The sequence below is a fragment of the Hippocampus guttulatus genome, chromosome 17 (assembly GCF_054856545.1).
Source record: "Hippocampus guttulatus isolate MCC_2025c chromosome 17, RoL_Hgut_1.0, whole genome shotgun sequence".
In the NCBI taxonomy this organism is placed as follows: Eukaryota; Metazoa; Chordata; class Actinopteri; order Syngnathiformes; family Syngnathidae; genus Hippocampus; species Hippocampus guttulatus.
Window position 1 is genome coordinate 238654 of NC_141277.1, and position 16351 is coordinate 255004.

Here is a 16351-nt window from a genome sequence, read left to right on the forward strand (position 1 = left end):
TGTATTTATCTTGCCTTTTTCTTTCACACTTTATTTGAAATGACAACCGGTTATTTCGTGCATGCCATTTGCCCAAGGCCAAATGTGGCTGGCGTCTGTTCAACGACGGCCGGGACAAAGCTTCCCGCCGCCGGAGGAACTTGAGGGAAAGGGAACAAAAGTACGGATCAATAAAATACCAGAAAAAGAAAGAAATGGAGTGAAATCTTTTGCGAGGCCTTCACATTCATCCCATTTTCTAGGAAGTCAGTTGAAAAAAAAAAAAAAACATCGTCAACGTCCCCAACACTGCCGATGGGGGGCGGGGCTTAGTGATCTCACACGCGCGCACACACACAAAGGGTATTACATCTAAGCCGTCTTTAAGAGCTTTGGTGAAAATGATTTTTAAAAAGGAATTCGTAAAAGTACAGCACCCACCCTCCGTTTTTTTTTAAATTTACAATTTCATCTTCATTTTCCTTGAAGGTGGGGAAATAATCAAGACCGCGAAAATTAGACCGAGAAGTGAACTTTTCGTCATTCGTTGCATCGCACTTCATTAGCATAAAGGTATCAGCCGTTGTCCGCTCAACCAACCGGATGGTTGCATTGTCCAAAGGGGGCGGGGTGTACTCTACGGTCGGTTTGACATTCAAAAGGCAAATAACTGACCAAACTTCGTCAATAAGTGGAAGCCGAGCGTGCGGTTCTTTGTATGCCAACGCGAAGGCGAGAGCAGAATCGAGAACCAAGTGGGACCGTGATGGAAACGGTCGCAATGTTTTCAAAACATCAAGCCAATCTTCAAAGCCATAAATAGATTTCTCTTTCTCGCGCGAAAAAAGTCAACACAACGGCCGCCTCCACCACGAGGACATCAATTCAATGGGATGGCGTGGAGGAGAGTCAAAACCAACAAACAAATGCATGAATCCGTACTTGATATCGGGACGCCTTTTCGCTGCAGGTGTGCGTCAAGCAAACGAGCGCGAAACTAATCCAGGCGGGCGTCACTCGTCACTCCATCTTCGACATGGACTCGGTGCTCGCCAAAACGGGACGCGAGCTTGGGGCGCGACTGACACACACGCACCTAAAACCACGACAATAACATGGCGTATAAAGAAGCAGTTTGTAGCCAGCACACTTACCCCAACGACGAGGGCCACATTTGCAACATTTGGCGACAAGTTCAACCGAGCGCCGCTACCGGGTGACGTCACAATGTTGACGATGCCAATCAAACCGAACTCCTTTCATCTTTTCCATCAATGGACGTACTCTCAGACCCGACTGGGACATTTTTGGGACTCGATACATCACATTTTACTTTTTTTTTTGTTCTTGACGTCCTGATGTCTTGCACCTGCGAATGGCGAACTGTGCTCATTTTTATCACACTCGCGCGTGTCATGGCGAGACACGGCAACCATTGCAGTCTCTCCTTTTTATTTTATTTTTTTTCACCCCATTAGATCAGATCCTGAATAGTTTGAAAGGCCAGTAAGCAAATGCTTTCTGGCGCACCGGATGAACTCACTGGCGATTGGACCTCAATCACATTCCAAAACAAAAAGGCAAAAAAAACCCCCCCAAACTGCATCCAAAGCGAATACTGCATCCAAGGGCATGCACGAAAAACAACGCCCGTCCGTACTGCCGGGCCCGCCGTCCGTCACTCCGCTCGCAGAAACCGCGAGGGTCGGGACTGCGCGGGCCGGCCCCGGGACCGGGACCGGGACGGGCCGCCCGGGCCGAGAGTCACGGGAGATAAAAAGTGGCGGTGGACGCGGCGGGGAAGCTGGGCTTGACAAAATGGCGGGCGGGCGGGCGCTCAGTGCCTGGCGGGCCCGTTGCTGCACGCCAAGCCAGAGATGTCCAGGAAGGCCGAGCGCATCGCGTCGAAGGATTTGTCGGCGAGCGGCGCCACGTCCTCGGACGTCATGCCCTTGGTCTCGATCTTCGGGAGTATCTTTAAGCGGATGGTCCCTGCGTCACAAGTGGCAAGAGTACTCACGATCTGTACTTGCAGGCGGAGACGGCGACGCCAGCAACGCTTACCCGATTTGAAGTGCTTCTCTTTCCGTAGGTAGAAGTTACTGTAGGAGGAGAAGACCACTGGTATGATGGGCACCTGCAGACAAACAGGAAGTCACATTGCACACCGAGCCACGCCAGGAAATACCGCCAGGAGGGTTGTCGCATGCGGGACGCGGCCAGTACTTGCCAGAAATGTCCCGGCTAAGCGCTATGGTTTCAATCTAGAACTGTGTTCATTTCTTTCTCTTTTTTGTGACCCGTCCCTTCCTCCCATCCCGTGCGCCGTGAACAGACGCTCGCTCTGCGCACGCTCCCCCACTCGCGAGCCGTCAGGGGATGCAGCTCATTAACGCACGCATCTGTCGCTCGGCCCCTTCTCACTCATCATTCTACGACGGCATGACTTTTACAAAACAATTTTGAAGCCCCCCCCCCCCCCCCCCCCCCCCCGTCTGAAATGGGCCCACGTGAGTGTTTATTTCCCCTCTTTGATTTCCAGTTGAAGGGAGTTTCAAGAGCTCAACTCCGGTGCCGAGTTGAGAAGAACGTTCAACGTGCGCCTGCCGCCATGGAGCGGGAGAGCGTTTTGAGTGTTCCGCCCGCGGTTCCACTCGTACTGACTTGGGCTTGCACGGCCAAGTGGAATGCGCCTTTTTTGAAGGGCAACAGGTCGCCTCTCTGGTTCCTCGTTCCCTCCGGAAACACCCACAGGCGGATCTACGGAAAGTTCAACCATTCAAAGTGTTTTCTTTCTGCGTCAGGCCGCCGACGGGAGGTTATCGGAGGGCGTCGCTTACCCGCTGGTCCAACATGGTTTTGGCGGCGGCGGCCATGACGCTCTTGGCGTCGCTGGTCTTCTTGCGGTTGATGAAGACGATGCCGCCCAACCAGCAGAGGACGCCCACCGTGCCGGCATAGATCAACTCCTTCTTGGCGATCATGGTGCAGCGGTCGGGCAGGATCTCCATCAGGCCTGCGGGAGGAAGCCACGACGTGACCGCGCCGCAACGGACCCGATGGCGATTTCCTCGATGTCGAAACGGCCACCCACCCAACACATCGAGGGAGCTCTGGTGGTTGGAGATGATAACGTAGGGGCCCGGGGTCTGCAGGTGCTCCCAGCCGCTGACTTGGAAGCGCAGGCCCAGGAAATACTTGACGTGCCAAACCAGGGCGCGGACGATCCTGATAAGCGGGGGTAGGGGCAGATAGTAAAGTTGGACGACAAAAGAACGAGAAGAATGGAGAATCCAGGCAGACAAAACTGAAACCTGTACCCCATCTGCACGTTATGGTGCCTTCTATGGCAAAAATCAATTTTACTCGATGAATCAAAGGCATTAAGTGGAATACTAAATTGTTTTATTTCTTTATATTTATGTCTTCGTCTTTTTATGCAGTTGAGTTTGGCTGCCCTTATTTTTAGCTGTGTGTCTTTCAACGCACTGCGTGTTGCACTGCGGTCGAGAGGAAAGTCATTTCATCTGTTGCACATGGATGTGTGTGATGGGTGTCAAACTCATTTGACCTCGCGGGCCACTCACGGCCTCGGAGATGTCAAGTGGGCCGGACCATTAAAATGATACCGTACTCATACGTCTTTCCTTTGTTTTGGTCTAAAGAAGCACAAGAACAGTGGGAAAATGTGATCATTTAATGAACATATCTTTTACAAAACATTTCATGAAGCACCTTAGATTTCCTTCGACAAATGTGCAATTGACTTTTCTCATTCGCATATATGCATTGCAACTGATCCCACTGATTGGACAAAGGCACAAAACCTGAACAAGTCCTTGGGATTGAAAAATATAGTCATGCACATTAAGATTCAATGAGATTTATAAAGAAAGGAATTTTTAAAGCATTGACACACGTGCATATAAAATCTCAATTTAATCCCTGCCTGCGCCTTACAAACTAAGGAGAGTGCTATGCAATGTGTAAAGAATCAAGTATTCACATGTCCTTGATCGCGTCTGCCGTGTTGGGTCTGTCTCGGTGACAGACTGAGGCTGCTGTTGTCGTCTTCTCTGATCAAAACAATGCCGTCTTCAACTCTGATAAAAACATTGTGTCCCCTAGCGGATACTCCATGAATTGCACCTCATTAAAAATATTCATTCCGTGTCTTTTATGCATTTTCTCACTTTCAAATGATCTTGCGGGCCTGATCGAACCTCCTTGGGGCTCAGTTCTGACCCGTGGGCCGTATGTTTGACACCGCCCGACATAGAGCATATGTGACAATAAAGCTTGACTTGGTTACACACACACACGCGGCAATAAAAACGGTTTCCCGTTTTGTAGCGGTAGCATTGTTTCCCTTGCACACGCACCAGAATATTCCAGAAGTTTACCTTGTTGCTGTTGTTGTTGGCGGGTAGCATGAGGCAGAAGCTAATTCTGCTAGCTTCGTTTTGACGAAAAGCTTCGAAAAGAATTGGAACTAACGCGGGAGTCAAACAGTTTTGGTCGGGTGCTCACAGCTAGCCCGTTAGCCTAGCGAGCTAACGGGCAGCCGATGGAGCTGTCAAAGCGAGCACAAGTCAAAACTCACCTCATGTTCTCGACGTCTCTGCCGCCGCTTTTGAGCACACACAGCGGCAACGCCAACAGCGCCAGCACCATCATCCAGGCCACGTAGAAGCACTTTTTGAAATAAAACACCAACGCGTGGCCGCTGCTCCACAGCAGCAGCCCCACCACCAGCGGCACCGCCAGCGGGGCCATCCACAGGAGAACTGCCATAGCGGGGCTACAGGGAAGCGGGCGGCTCGCTCGCTCGGTCCGTCCGTCCGGTTGGTCGGCTGGCTGGCTGGCCGGGGCTCCACTCACGCTGCTCGGCGAAGGAGAGGCGCCACGAGCCGCTCAAACATAACACGTTACTTGGTACTTTCGCTTCCTCTCGATCCTTGGGACGACCGTGTATCGTTCTTCATCTGTTGCGAGGTGGAGTCGTCGTCATCCGCTGTTTTTTTTTCTCCCCCAATTTCCGGAACGGTTACTGCTGGACCGCTGTACGTGACGTCATCAGCTCGCTGCGCTTTGGATGCAAATGAAATTAGCGCACGTATTGTGTATTATACATTGACGAAAATATTTTGGGCATTCCAAACTCACTTTTTGGTCGAACTGGTCTGCTTTGAGCAATTCCTAGTTTTGACTGAACAAATCTGAACGAGCTAGCCGCCAATCGACACCGCGCACCGTGCTGATATCGAATTTAGTATTACATATTAAATCTAAACAAATGGTAAGTTTGTTTTAATTGGCCATCGTACATTCGCTTCACTTGATCCCCAGAAATTAGACGAGCATCGCAGAATTGGATTAGCCCTGCTAATCCAATCCATGGCTATATAATCTGAGGCTGTCTGTTTGGAGTTTTTCGACTCCACTTGACACGATTAGGGAGATTTTGTTTGGTGTTTTGACAAAGCCAAAGACAATTTATTCCTCAACAAAAATTGATGTACAGTCAATATAAAAAGTCTACACGGCCCTGTTTAAATGCAAGGTTTTTGTGATCTAAATAAAAAACAAACAAAAAAAGGTAAAAAAAAACCACGTCTACCATCAATGTGGTCTATATCCCGTACTATTCAATAAAAATAAAAAAACATCAAGAGAAGTAAAAACGACTCGGATGATGTGGTTGCACATGTGTGCACACGTCATTTTCAAACTTCAAAACTTAATCCTGGGTTTGATGGGACCTCAAAACACATGTAGGAAAATATGTTGTGGTGCGATGAAACCACGGTTATAATCTGTCCACTTAGTCAACATACGTAATGTTCATGTGTTTGTAAACAGCAAAGACAAGTTTGTTCCCAACAACTTTAAAGTATGTTTCTGTGAGCAGTCCTTGATTTCGTTTTCCTTGAATGCAAACACAAACATCTCAAAAGGTCCCCTCGCAATTCTGAGCTTTTTTATTTTTATTTAATCGTTTCATTTTCCTTTATTTGTACTACTGTATCTGTCGCACCGTCAAGAGAGGCGCGTCTCCACTTCCTGCCACCAGGTGGCGATGGTGGTTCAGCAGTTCTGATTTGCCAGTTTCGACCGTCGACGGAATGTTTTTGTAAAAGACCATTTAGCCTTCTGAGAAAACAACGGACGACTTTTTACAAATGTTTTAGGCACCCTGTTTTTCTTTTTTTTTGTAAAAGTCTATGGCAGTCAACCAACTTGAGAAAACGTCAAACACGAGCGAGTTGCAAAACCTGACTTATGTGTTCTTGAAAAACATCAAAGCAAGGGTTTGAATCTTCAACGAACTGAAGGTACACGTTTCGGTAACTCGAAGAGACGGATTTCCTTCCAACAAACTTTTGTTAACCTCAAAGACAAGGTTGTCTTTGTCGAACCTCACTTGTGTGTTTTGGAGAACCCAACAAAACAGCTTTGAATCTTCAAGGAATCGCACACACGTTTTTGGAAGCAATGAAGTGAAGTCACGTCTTCGTTGACTCGTGATGTGTTAATGTACACATCAAAGATCATTTAGAGTTTTTTTAAAAATAGGCCATCGTTAATTTTCTATCAGTTTAATGTGTTAAAATGATTCCTGTTATTTTTAGTCCCCGCCCTTGAAAATATATTTTAATTGAGTTGTCAAGGTTGGAGGTCACATTAATAGTGGGAAATATTTTGCAATGATTTATCCTGATCTCATTTTTTAACACGACATAACTTTAGCATTTGAACAGGGGTGTGTAGGCTTTTTCTACACCTACAAAATGCGCAAAGCCCGTGTGTGTAACATGTATTTAAGAGAATGAAGCCATCAAAAGAAGGCTTGCGCACGGGGTGGGCAGTAGTTGTGAAACACACTGTGGGGTGTCATTCAATGAAACATCTGCTTTGGTCGGTGAGTGTGTGTGGGGGGGGGGGGGGTGGCAATTTTGCTCCTCCTCCCTCTGCACCCTCGCGGTCCCTCCCGCTTCCCTTCAAGCTTCACTTCACGTAAAATCATCTGCGAGGACACTTTACACTTGCAGTATTTGCTGAAATAGGACAACTAACGAAGGCCACTGTGTGGGATTCTGCCGTCATCCATCGTGCACGCGCACCCCTCCAGCAGCTGTTATCGAGGCCGGGCGGGAGCGCGCGCGTTGCATTGATCGAGAATCCATCCGCGAGCTCAAGATGAGACGCTGAGCAAAACAGCAACAAAACAGGCTTTTTTTATGGTGATTTCACCCCCTATCCGCCTCCTCCTCATCATAACGACACCGACAAGCAGCCTCGTCGTGGATTAATTCCGAGGACGTCGTCCCGAAACCATGAGCTGGGGCTCAGAGCTATGGGTGAGTCTCGCCCTTATTATTACATTATTATGTTTAATAATGTGGTGTTTTTTTGTTTTCGCCAAGTGTTTTGCCTTTTGAACCTGCTAACTGACGTAAAAACAACATTAGCCTGGCTAGCGCCCCCCCCCTCCTCCAATCAAACGCATCCAAGCTAATTTGGCTTAGCGTAGCTAGCTTCCTTTGAAGGCTTCTTATCGTCTCATATTTCGACGTCGCCGTCCTTCGTTAATTCGTTGACAACATGTTCAGTTAGGGATACCCTCCCTCCATCCTAAATCAATCACAACCGTCATGGAATTCCCATGCGCATCTATCTATCTATCTATCCATCCACCTTCCTACCGACCGACTTACCTACCCCTGTAATTGGGTGCGTGTGGTAGTGATAGCAGCACGTTGTGTCAGTTTGACTCACAAAATGTTCAGTCACAATAGAGCAAAGGTTGGAGTTCCAGTCGCATATCGACAAGTCACAAAGTCAAGTGGCGAGCAATTTCCGAGTTCATGTGGCAAAAAGAGTCCAGCGGTTAAATGTCAAGCAAGTTCAATAGTCATCGAGTCCTACACAGCAGTCCTGCTGAGTTACAACAATCAGGCTGAGGGTAAAAGTCACGATATACTGTATTTTCATTTGATTCGATTTTTTTCAGCCTTTGACAATTTAGGTTTTGCAGTTCATCAAAGTGTGTCGTTCATCGGCAATCGCTTTCCAATTGACGCAACGGCTCCGTTGCAAGATTGTAGTCTGACAAGAATATTTTTTTCTGTCCAATTTACCTGGCGCAAAGTTCACAGAGAAAGGCGCTTGTGCGCCTTGCCCGTGTGATGTCAGTGTCTTTTTCATGACATTTATGCAGCAAAGCTCGTGGCCACTTGAAATCTGGGAAAGCTTTCTTCCTCGAAACAAATACCGTACCGGGCTTCTTATGTGCGTCACAGCCAGACGGCGTGTCGTCCGACTCCACCAAATGCAGACACTTGCCACGGCGATCCTTAATCGGCGGCAACGGGCGGTTGCGACCGGAGACGCAAACGGAAACACGGAAGCGCGATGACGGCGACCGCTGCTTCTTGCAGCGCGTGGGCAGGAAGTTGCGGTGCGCAAGTGCAATTGAGTAACTCGCTTGGCATCCATGCAAGTAAGAACACGGCATGAAACGCGATATGCAACGCACGCGGGCGGGAAAAGTTATTTGGCCCTGTGCTCAGAGTTTCATAGTCATCCAATTTTTAATGACACGAGACTTATCTTGCAAAGAGAGAGGTGAAAGTTTCTCTTCAATGAGAACTGACATGAACCGGATGAATAAAGCTGGGGAAAAAAAAAAGCAACCCCGATAGCGATGTCATTGACGACGCTGAGCCGGCTTGATTTCACGCACTCGCGCGAAGCGACTCGAGCGATGACCAAGAAGCCGCCGCCATGTGATCAGGAAACGAGACTCCTCTTTCAGGAAGTGATGTCACGGTCAAGCAGGATTTCTCAACTTCCCGCAAGCACGCGCGCGTAGGAAGTGTGCCCGTTGCATTCAAAAATGGGGCAGATTGAATAGAATACTTGAAACGTTTGTCGACTGTGATGTCACATTTGTAGAATGTCCAGCTGTGTCACCGCTTAAGCGCTACGGTTCAATTTGGTAGCTCAGGAGTTCTTCCGAGGTTTCCGTTGTAAACATGTCCAAATCTATCAATGGAGTACGCAAGCGGGTTCGCCACCGCGCGCTTGTTGAGGATGTAGCTCGACCACCCGTTTGGCCGTGGCTGCTAGCGGGGCGTCCGGTTCGCTTCTCACCGCTCCCCGCGCCTTTGCTTATCGTGCGTCCTTAAAAAGGAAGAGGTCCACGTGGGCAAAATGTCTATGAAGCCGAGGTCATCGTACCAGTGCCATCATGGGCCTGTTGGAACGAAGCGACCGTCGTAGCCTAGCTCCTCCCCAAATTACAGCCAGACAAATGGCGACCCGAACGTCGCGCGGGTTCGAACGCGACGACTGCGAATCTCAAAACTTCCACCAAGATTTGCGTCTAGCCCTCCAAAGTTGCGCCAGATGACGCGGGAGTGCCGATCATCCGGTGACCAGCACGCATCCTACGCCGCGATGCGCTGACCTCGACCGCGGGGCGGCGACGTGACCCCCGAGGGCGTCGCGGATCGATTTGAGAAACGGTTTGATCACTTGAACTCAAAGTTCCCCTTCCCCGTCCCCTGCGGCGAGTGGAAAAAAGAAGTTGAACGTTGTCCCCGGCTGAACGTTGACACTTCCACCTTTTTTTTGACCGTGACTCACCTTGAAAATATCACTTCTCCAAAGAACCGGGAGTTAGTGAGGAACTCTTGGGTGGCACGCCGACGCGTGAACTAGTCCCGCGTCGTCGTCGATCAGGCAGTATGGAGAAGGCTGAAAGTCTCCTCAAACGGCAGCGGCTCGAGGTAAGCTGACTCGATGTGAACTCGGAGTCGGCAGGGCTTGATTTCAGGCACTTGGAGACGGACGGATGGATGTCGTTTACGGCTGCAGTTTTCAGTGTTGGGCCCCCGACCTGGGGTGGTCGTTATCAGGCCGCTCGCCGGAACCTCTTTGGGCTCCCCCGGACATTGCGTGGCTACACGTTGGGGGTATACCCGGAGGTGGGCGTATTTCTGGGACCGCTGTTATTTGGGAGCTCTCCCTCGCGAGGCGGACCTTTGCCCTTGAGGAAAGCGTGTGGGAGGTCCTCGTTTGTGTCCTGAAGGTAGCCGCCGCGTCCTCGGAGAAAGAAGGCGTTTTGCGATCTTGCCCGTGACTCAAATAAATGTCTTCCTGTGGCAAAAGCGTTGCGGCCTCCACTCTCGAATCATGACGCGCTCGTGTCGCCGCTCCAGCTCACCGGGGCTGCCCAACCCATTCACATAGTCAAATGAGATTTGCTTGTTCCTCACCTCCGGTGGTTTTGCACGTGACATACTTCTGCAAAAACAGCAACTCAAAAGCCCCCCGCCTTCCCCTCCCGCCAAAATAAAAAGAAGAAAAAAAATGCTGATGTCTGGTAAGATTTTCTGACTTTGGAGTTGCGCCTGCACGACAAAAAGTTTGGATCTGAGGCGCTGCACAAGCGCAGGCTCATTCTTGGACTTGAGACCGTTTCACTTGATCAAGATGTCGTCATCTGGTGGAACGTAATCGCGTTTGGCTCGATGGAGACTTGTCACCGTGGCGGCATTTGGCGACATTTCGTCTGGCGGGACGCGAAAGCGGATGAGCCCTTCGCCGAATCCCAAATTGCGACTGCAATGCCGTCTCTCTTTGAGCGCGTTCGCCACATTGATCCGACTTGTTAGCGTGCCTTACGGGTCGCCCTATTCCAGACGGCCTGTTGCGTAAGAATTTAAAGAGCTTTGTCCCGCGCGGAGATGCAAAACGGCTCAGCTCGCAACAATGGTCGGCGTGTGCTCGAAGGCCGGGCGGCGCTCGGCCGCGGGGCCGCCAACGCCGCTCATTGGTTCCGCGGGGCCGCTGACCGTTGGCGGTGTCGCAATCGGATTAATACCTGCTCATTTCAAGGTTGTGTTTGCCCCTCGCGCTTTTTTTTCTTCCTGCCCAGAGATGGACTGGCTTTTTTTCCTTTTTTAAGAATCATTATCAACTTGTTCCCCTGCCGTTATGTTGCGCCGAAGAAGTGAGTTTTTTCTCTTCCTGGACGGCCCCCGCGAGAAACCCGAGAAGGACGGGCGAAAGCCGAGTCCTTATCAAGAGTACCTGCGGGTGCTTATCCGGATGAAGATGACCAGCAGCGTGAGTTGAGCGCCGGCGATACCCGCGTTAGGCGGCGTTGTTGTCCAGTCGCGAACCGGGAGATTCTCAAACTAAATGCGAACTCCAACTTGTCGAGGGCATTCGTTGGAGCCTAAATATTCAGGTGCTGTTTAAAATGCAATGCGAATCACCTCAATAGTTAGCATTGTCGCTAACTGATGTGCGCCGCTTCCAAGGAAAACGGGGGTGTGAACAGAGGGGAGCTCGCTGTCGGCCGTTCGCCAGACAAGAGTGAAATAACCTTGACGTTTTTACGCTGCGTTGCGTCCCACGAGACGGGGGGGGGCCCGGCGAAAAGCGATCACGGAGTCCGCGGAGCTGAACGTTCCCCAAAGACGCGGCGCTCTTTAATACGGTGTGCAAAAGCAGCCATTTTGCAACCTGCTGGAAACCCCCCGACCCGAGGTACAGTCTGTGCTTCCAACGATGCCAAGGTCACCGTGCCTCCTTCGCCCGTACGGCCCTACGAGAAGATCGTTTGGATCATTTCTGGTTAACTCATTCAGGACCGGCCAATTCTGGACCGAGTCCGAAAAGACGTTGAAAAACGTCTTTGGGACTGAATGAGTTTGAATTATTTCAGGGACTCAAGCGATGGCTCTGCGGGTCCCCGTTTGAAAGGGCTGACCGATTAGTTGAAGGTCAAGTGTGAAAAGAAGGGGCGGTGAAAAGGATGAGTCGACGAGGCTTCCGGTTAGTGCGAGTCACCGTTTCACAGCGGCGGGAGTAGTAGCCTTTCGGCTTCAGCCGGCCCGAGGGGCCTCGTCTCTCGAAATAGCCGCGAGGCATGCGAACGGCGAGTCGCGCGCCTAAGGTCAGCAAACAGCTGCTCGGATTCCGCGCGAGCGGCCGTTACTTGTTTAAATGACAACGGGACGGCCACGTTTTGAGGGTTACCGTGCCAAAACTCGCGTCGGGACGTGCGCCGAGTCGGCGTCGACGATCTCAACGTAAAAGCACAACATTCAGAAAGAGATTTGCATATCCAAACCGCGCGGGCCCAAAATGTCCCAAACGGAGGCGACGTTTTTGGACTTTTGGCTTGTGCCGCTCAGCGACCGCCAAGTTGTTGATTCAAAGGAAAGCCGGCTCATACCGCTAACGGAGAGCCTTGAAGCCGCTAACCGTGTCAGACTCCTGTTGGATCGACTGGGCCGTTGATGTCAGAGCCAGTAAGCTCCAAAGGTATTTCTGTTCTTTGATGTGACATGCCCCTCCAACGTCCTCCTGCCTTTTATTTTCTGGGGGGTTTTTTTTGTTTTTGCCTTTTGTACAATTTCCCCCCAAACGGGTCGGTTTAAGCTTCTCGTTTTGGCACACGCGGCTGTTTGTCTTCGAGCCCCCGTTCCTTGCGAGGAGGTTACTCGGGGGCGACGGGAACATTATTCCGCCCCGCTTCCTCGGACAAAGCGGCGCGTGTGTCGGAAGAGAGGGCTCGGCCTGTCCGCCAAATATTTGCCCGCGCTTGCGTCCACCCACGGCCCGTGACGCAACAAAGCGCCGCGCCGTCCGGAGCAGCGCGGCGGTTCTGCGAAGAAGCGGTTATGTGAAGCCGCGCCTTGCACAATGGGGCTTTTTGGGAGGAAGAGTTTTCCTCTCGACCCGTTTCATGACCTCCACCGAGCGCATGAATGCGAGAGGTCGCTGTCGCTGGGCGTTTTCGGCCAGGCCAGTAGTTGAAGCGGTTATCGTCTAACCGGTGCGGGGCGTTCCCATCGCCATCTTTAATGGCGTATTGATGGTTGTTGTACTTCTTCTGTGTTCGGAGCGGAAACGCGACGGTTGTAAAAACACGACGTAGCCGGCCGGGGAGCGTTTGTCCGGTGTCGACGCCGCGGTCGCCTTCTGTAAAAGCTCGGAGTCACGTCTCGGTCTTGAAGAAAGCTCATTGCTGACTCGTTTGTCGGTGACGTTCAAGCTTGATGTTGGTCACGGACCTGCAGGCTTTTGGGGCGAAAATCTGTCCAGCCTGGCAGATAAGTCAACTTCCCATGACTCATTTGGCGCTCGCTTTTTAGGAAATGCCTTTGTGAATTGATTGTGCCCTCCCGCCTTCTACGCGGTTGTCATCGGACAGCAACGTCGTTGCGGTCATACGGGCCGCCCCCGTGAGCACCTGAAGGCACCGCCGTGGAGCCTGATTGCATCACATGCGAGTGATTTGGATCTCGTCACGGGGGGATCCACCCACCCCCGCCATTTGGCCGGATGAGATCAATACTCCCCGGGCGGCCAGTAATCCGGAGGAGTGGAGGCTAAATAATGTGCGTTGGGAGGGTCCCTAATCCCTGCCGTCAGTCGGGAAGGGCTGCGGGTCTTGAACAAGCGCGTATTTGTTTGCCTTAAGTCACGGGGGTACCTATATTTAGCTGGGGGCTCCTTTTGTGTTCGCCGCCGCCTCCGCCCACCCCCCCGCTGAACTCTTCATTTCCCGAATAAGAAAAAAGCCCATGTTGTTTTCCTTCGTGGCCTAGCACAATAGAGCCCACATCACGGGGGGGGGGGAGCAAGAAGAGGAAGCCCATTTTGTTTTTCGTGGGGATTTGAAGAAACGCCGAAAGGCGCAAGATTCACGGCTGTCACGCGCGTGGCAGGCTACAGAGAAGCCTGGCGGTTTTGCTCTCTTCAGCCGTTGGGAATTCAATTGCCTCCGCCAATCAAAGCCAGCGCCTACGTCGACGTCGCGCGACCTTGTCCGCTCGAATGTATGCACTTTTGAAAGCACGTCTTGCGCTGCCTGTCATTGATAATCGGTCAACGTCGGAGCGGGTGGCGAGGCTCTTTCCTGCCCTGACGGCAAACCGAGGCGCGCCGCGAATGAGAGCGCTCTTATTTTGGTTTTGACGTCATCGACCGGCGGTCCGGTCGAGGCCTTTGAGGACGCGGGAGGTTGAAGGCCACGCTCCCCCCTCGATTGTAATCCCTTTCCTGAGTAATCCCGCCCCATCTCTCATCCCGCCCTTCCTCCCTTCTTCTGTTGCACTCGCTCGCCGTCCTCCTCCGCCATAGCGTCCGTTGCGCCTTCTGCCCGACGGGAGCGTTGACGCCGCGGGCCGCTTCGCGTTGACTCACGGAGCGCCGGCCGTCTCCGCCGGATTTCTCTCCCCGACGATCGCATCGGCCGGGACATGCGCTCGTGGACGGGCGCCGTCTCGGACTAACCGGAGTTTTGGATCTTTTCCGGAGGGAGAGCGGGAGACCATGGTGCCTTTGCAGAAAAGGGTAACGCCGCGCCGCTCATGCGCGGAGCAGTGGTGCTCATGGCGCTGCATTTTGGGCAGCCCCAAAACCAATTGTTTAGCTTGCATGTTCATAGTAAATTGAAAGGTGTAAATTGAAACGGTTGAAACGGTCTGACAATTTATCGCAGATTTTCTAGCGGCGCCCCATGCTACCACTGTTCAAATGAGAGGCTTTCGTCAAGCCGTAGCATCCGGTGAATCCGGTCCGCCGAGTGACTCCATTGACGTTGCGCCAGCGCAGCGGCCCCGATGTTTAGCGCGTCTGCGTTACAGTTTCCAGCACGAGAAGCTAAGGGGGCGGCGTGCATCCGCGCTCACTCAACGTAGCCATCTACATCCGTCACGTTGACACCATCGCAAACTGCATGCGGTGGCTAGCATTAAGATGCCAACGCCGCCATCGGAGATCGACGCGCAGAACCGTAGCGAACTCCATTCGGTGGCGGCGTTAACGCCCGGTCCATCCGCAACACGCGTGTTCCGCCGTCGTCCGCTCACCTCACCCCGATAATCATACCGATGTTCTGCTCATGTCAGGCTGACACCACACCGGAACCAAAGGTTAAGGCAAAGTGTCACAAAAGCCAAAGGGAAATGGCAAAAGACACACTCAAAGTTCATCCTACGAGCGCTAGCTAGCACGAGAAGCTAACGCGGCGCTCCACGTTGTCACTCGGCGGTCCTGCGTTCGCAACGGGACAGCATAATTGAATACTTTTTGCCACGCCAAGCTGTTCCTGACCATTAAAGTACTAAGCAAATTATTTTTGGGGACGTTTTAGTCAACCCCCCCGAACGCGTCCGAGCTTTAACACGTTCGGCGATTGAGGTGCTGCCACTTTAAGGCAACTCTGGTTTGGTGACTACGGAAGAGGCGTGGAAGCGCTCGTTCGTTGTTGTCCCCCCCACCGCAGCTACTTCCTGTGTCACAAACACACTTTCCTGTGAGGCCAGTCAGGCCGCCTTGCAGGCTGGGGTTCTGAATGTTTTGAGTGAACACTCCAGACACGGTCGATGGCAGGATGGGCAGCTGCCAGAGTGACGCCAATCGAGCATGTTTCTCCCTGCCAAAATATTGCGGCGTTGCTGTGAGTACGCCGGCGGTCCAAGGCACATTTTAAGCGCTGCACATCGTATTCTGCGCGCGAGTATCGTGGCAAACTCCGCAGTCTCCCGATTGGCCCGGAGCGGCCCGCCTGAGCGCCGGTCTGCTTCCATTTGTCTGTCCCCGGGCCCGGTTTGCGAGCGAGACATTTGTAATGCGGCGTGTTTTTCGCGTTTGCCAACCTCGGCGGTCGTTTCTCAAAGCACGCTCCGATACGGCCGCCGTGAAAGAGCACTCTCGTGTGTCTTTGCCGCAGGATCAGTTTGACAACTTGGAGAAGCACACGCAGTGGGGGATCGACTTTCTGGAGAGGTACGCCAAATTTGTCAAGGAGAGGTCCGAGATCGAAATCAACTATGCCAAACAAATTAGGTGAGTACCTGAACGCGAGTGAGTTCCAACGTCAAGGCCGCAGACATACAAGGGTTGGGGCAAACTTGGGACTTTTCGATGGTTGACCGCTTGCGCCGTCGTACAATTTGAGGCCAACTTCTTCTCATGCACGTAGCGCTGTGTTCCGGTTCAACGACGGCTTTGTTGTCGGGGTTCTTGGAAAGGAAGTGATGATTATATCTATTTAGCAAATAACTCTTTTGGGCAAAATACAATTTTAGGTTCTGAAAATAGCGGCTTTTTTTTCTGGGAATAAATTGTCATTTTTATTCTGATGAAATGACTCATTGGGGTAAGCAGAGCTGCAAAAACACAAATCCTGATGTATTTGTGTTTTTGCAAAAATGATTTCAAGGGTGGAGCCCGTTCTTTGGTTATCGGGGGGGACATTTGCCAGTGGTGATTTTGTCGTACCTGTCGCGGTGACTTTTTGATGAACCGACTTGGATTAAAAGCGTGCCGCAGACATGTTATG

At 51.6% G+C, this 16351-nt stretch overlaps 2 protein-coding genes across 30 annotated transcripts in view; one reads left to right on the plus strand and one right to left on the minus strand.

Moving 5' to 3' along the window:
• On the minus strand, positions 1 to 8377 carry agpat2 (1-acylglycerol-3-phosphate O-acyltransferase 2 (lysophosphatidic acid acyltransferase, beta)). 4 transcript variants are annotated; one of them, XM_086134918.1, is made up of 7 exons: positions 8260 to 8377; positions 4583 to 5068; positions 3074 to 3207; positions 2820 to 2995; positions 2644 to 2739; positions 2044 to 2116; positions 1 to 1971 (listed from the first exon to the last, which is right to left on the minus strand). In XM_086134918.1, exons 2-7 carry the CDS (start codon positions 4771 to 4773, stop codon positions 1817 to 1819), a joined length of 825 nt encoding a protein of 274 aa, XP_085991044.1. In that variant the 5' UTR covers positions 4774 to 5068; positions 8260 to 8377; the 3' UTR covers positions 1 to 1816. The 4 variants fall into 4 exon arrangements, with proteins under 4 accessions (XP_085991044.1, XP_085991041.1, XP_085991043.1 ...); XM_086134915.1 differs by having other exon boundaries at positions 1 to 2116; XM_086134917.1 differs by having other exon boundaries at positions 1 to 2116; positions 4583 to 5063; positions 8260 to 8342.
• The window catches only part of fnbp1b (formin binding protein 1b), a 26010-nt gene continuing 16626 nt past the window's right edge, over positions 6968 to 16351 (plus strand). For 5 of the 26 annotated variants that reach the window (XM_086134891.1, XM_086134889.1, XM_086134893.1 and 2 more), the window contains exons 1-2: positions 10736 to 11115; positions 15740 to 15855. In XM_086134891.1, the coding sequence (XP_085991017.1) occupies positions 10984 to 11115; positions 15740 to 15855 (248 nt within the window). In that variant the 5' untranslated portion in view covers positions 10736 to 10983. Of the gene's footprint in view, positions 7341 to 10734; positions 11116 to 14003; positions 14359 to 14462; positions 15467 to 15739; positions 15856 to 16351 lie in introns of those variants that run through there. The other 21 variants (XM_086134900.1, XM_086134903.1, XM_086134904.1 and 18 more) reach the window with 10 other exon arrangements.

What these genes read in the sequence shown, in the direction of transcription:
- agpat2 (XM_086134915.1), bottom strand. Translation starts at nt 4,773, where the DNA reads ATGGCAGTTCTCCTGTGGATGGCCCCGCTGGCGGTGCCGCTGGTGGTG. An exon ending in GAGCTCCCTCGATGTGTTGG is followed by an intron (nt 2,996 to 3,073) that starts GTGGGTGGCCGT and finishes TTCCTCCCGCAG; the next exon opens with GCCTGATGGAGATCCTGCCC. An exon ending in ACTTGGCCGTGCAAGCCCAA is followed by an intron (nt 2,117 to 2,643) that starts GTCAGTACGAGT and finishes GTTTGTCTGCAG; the next exon opens with GTGCCCATCATACCAGTGGT.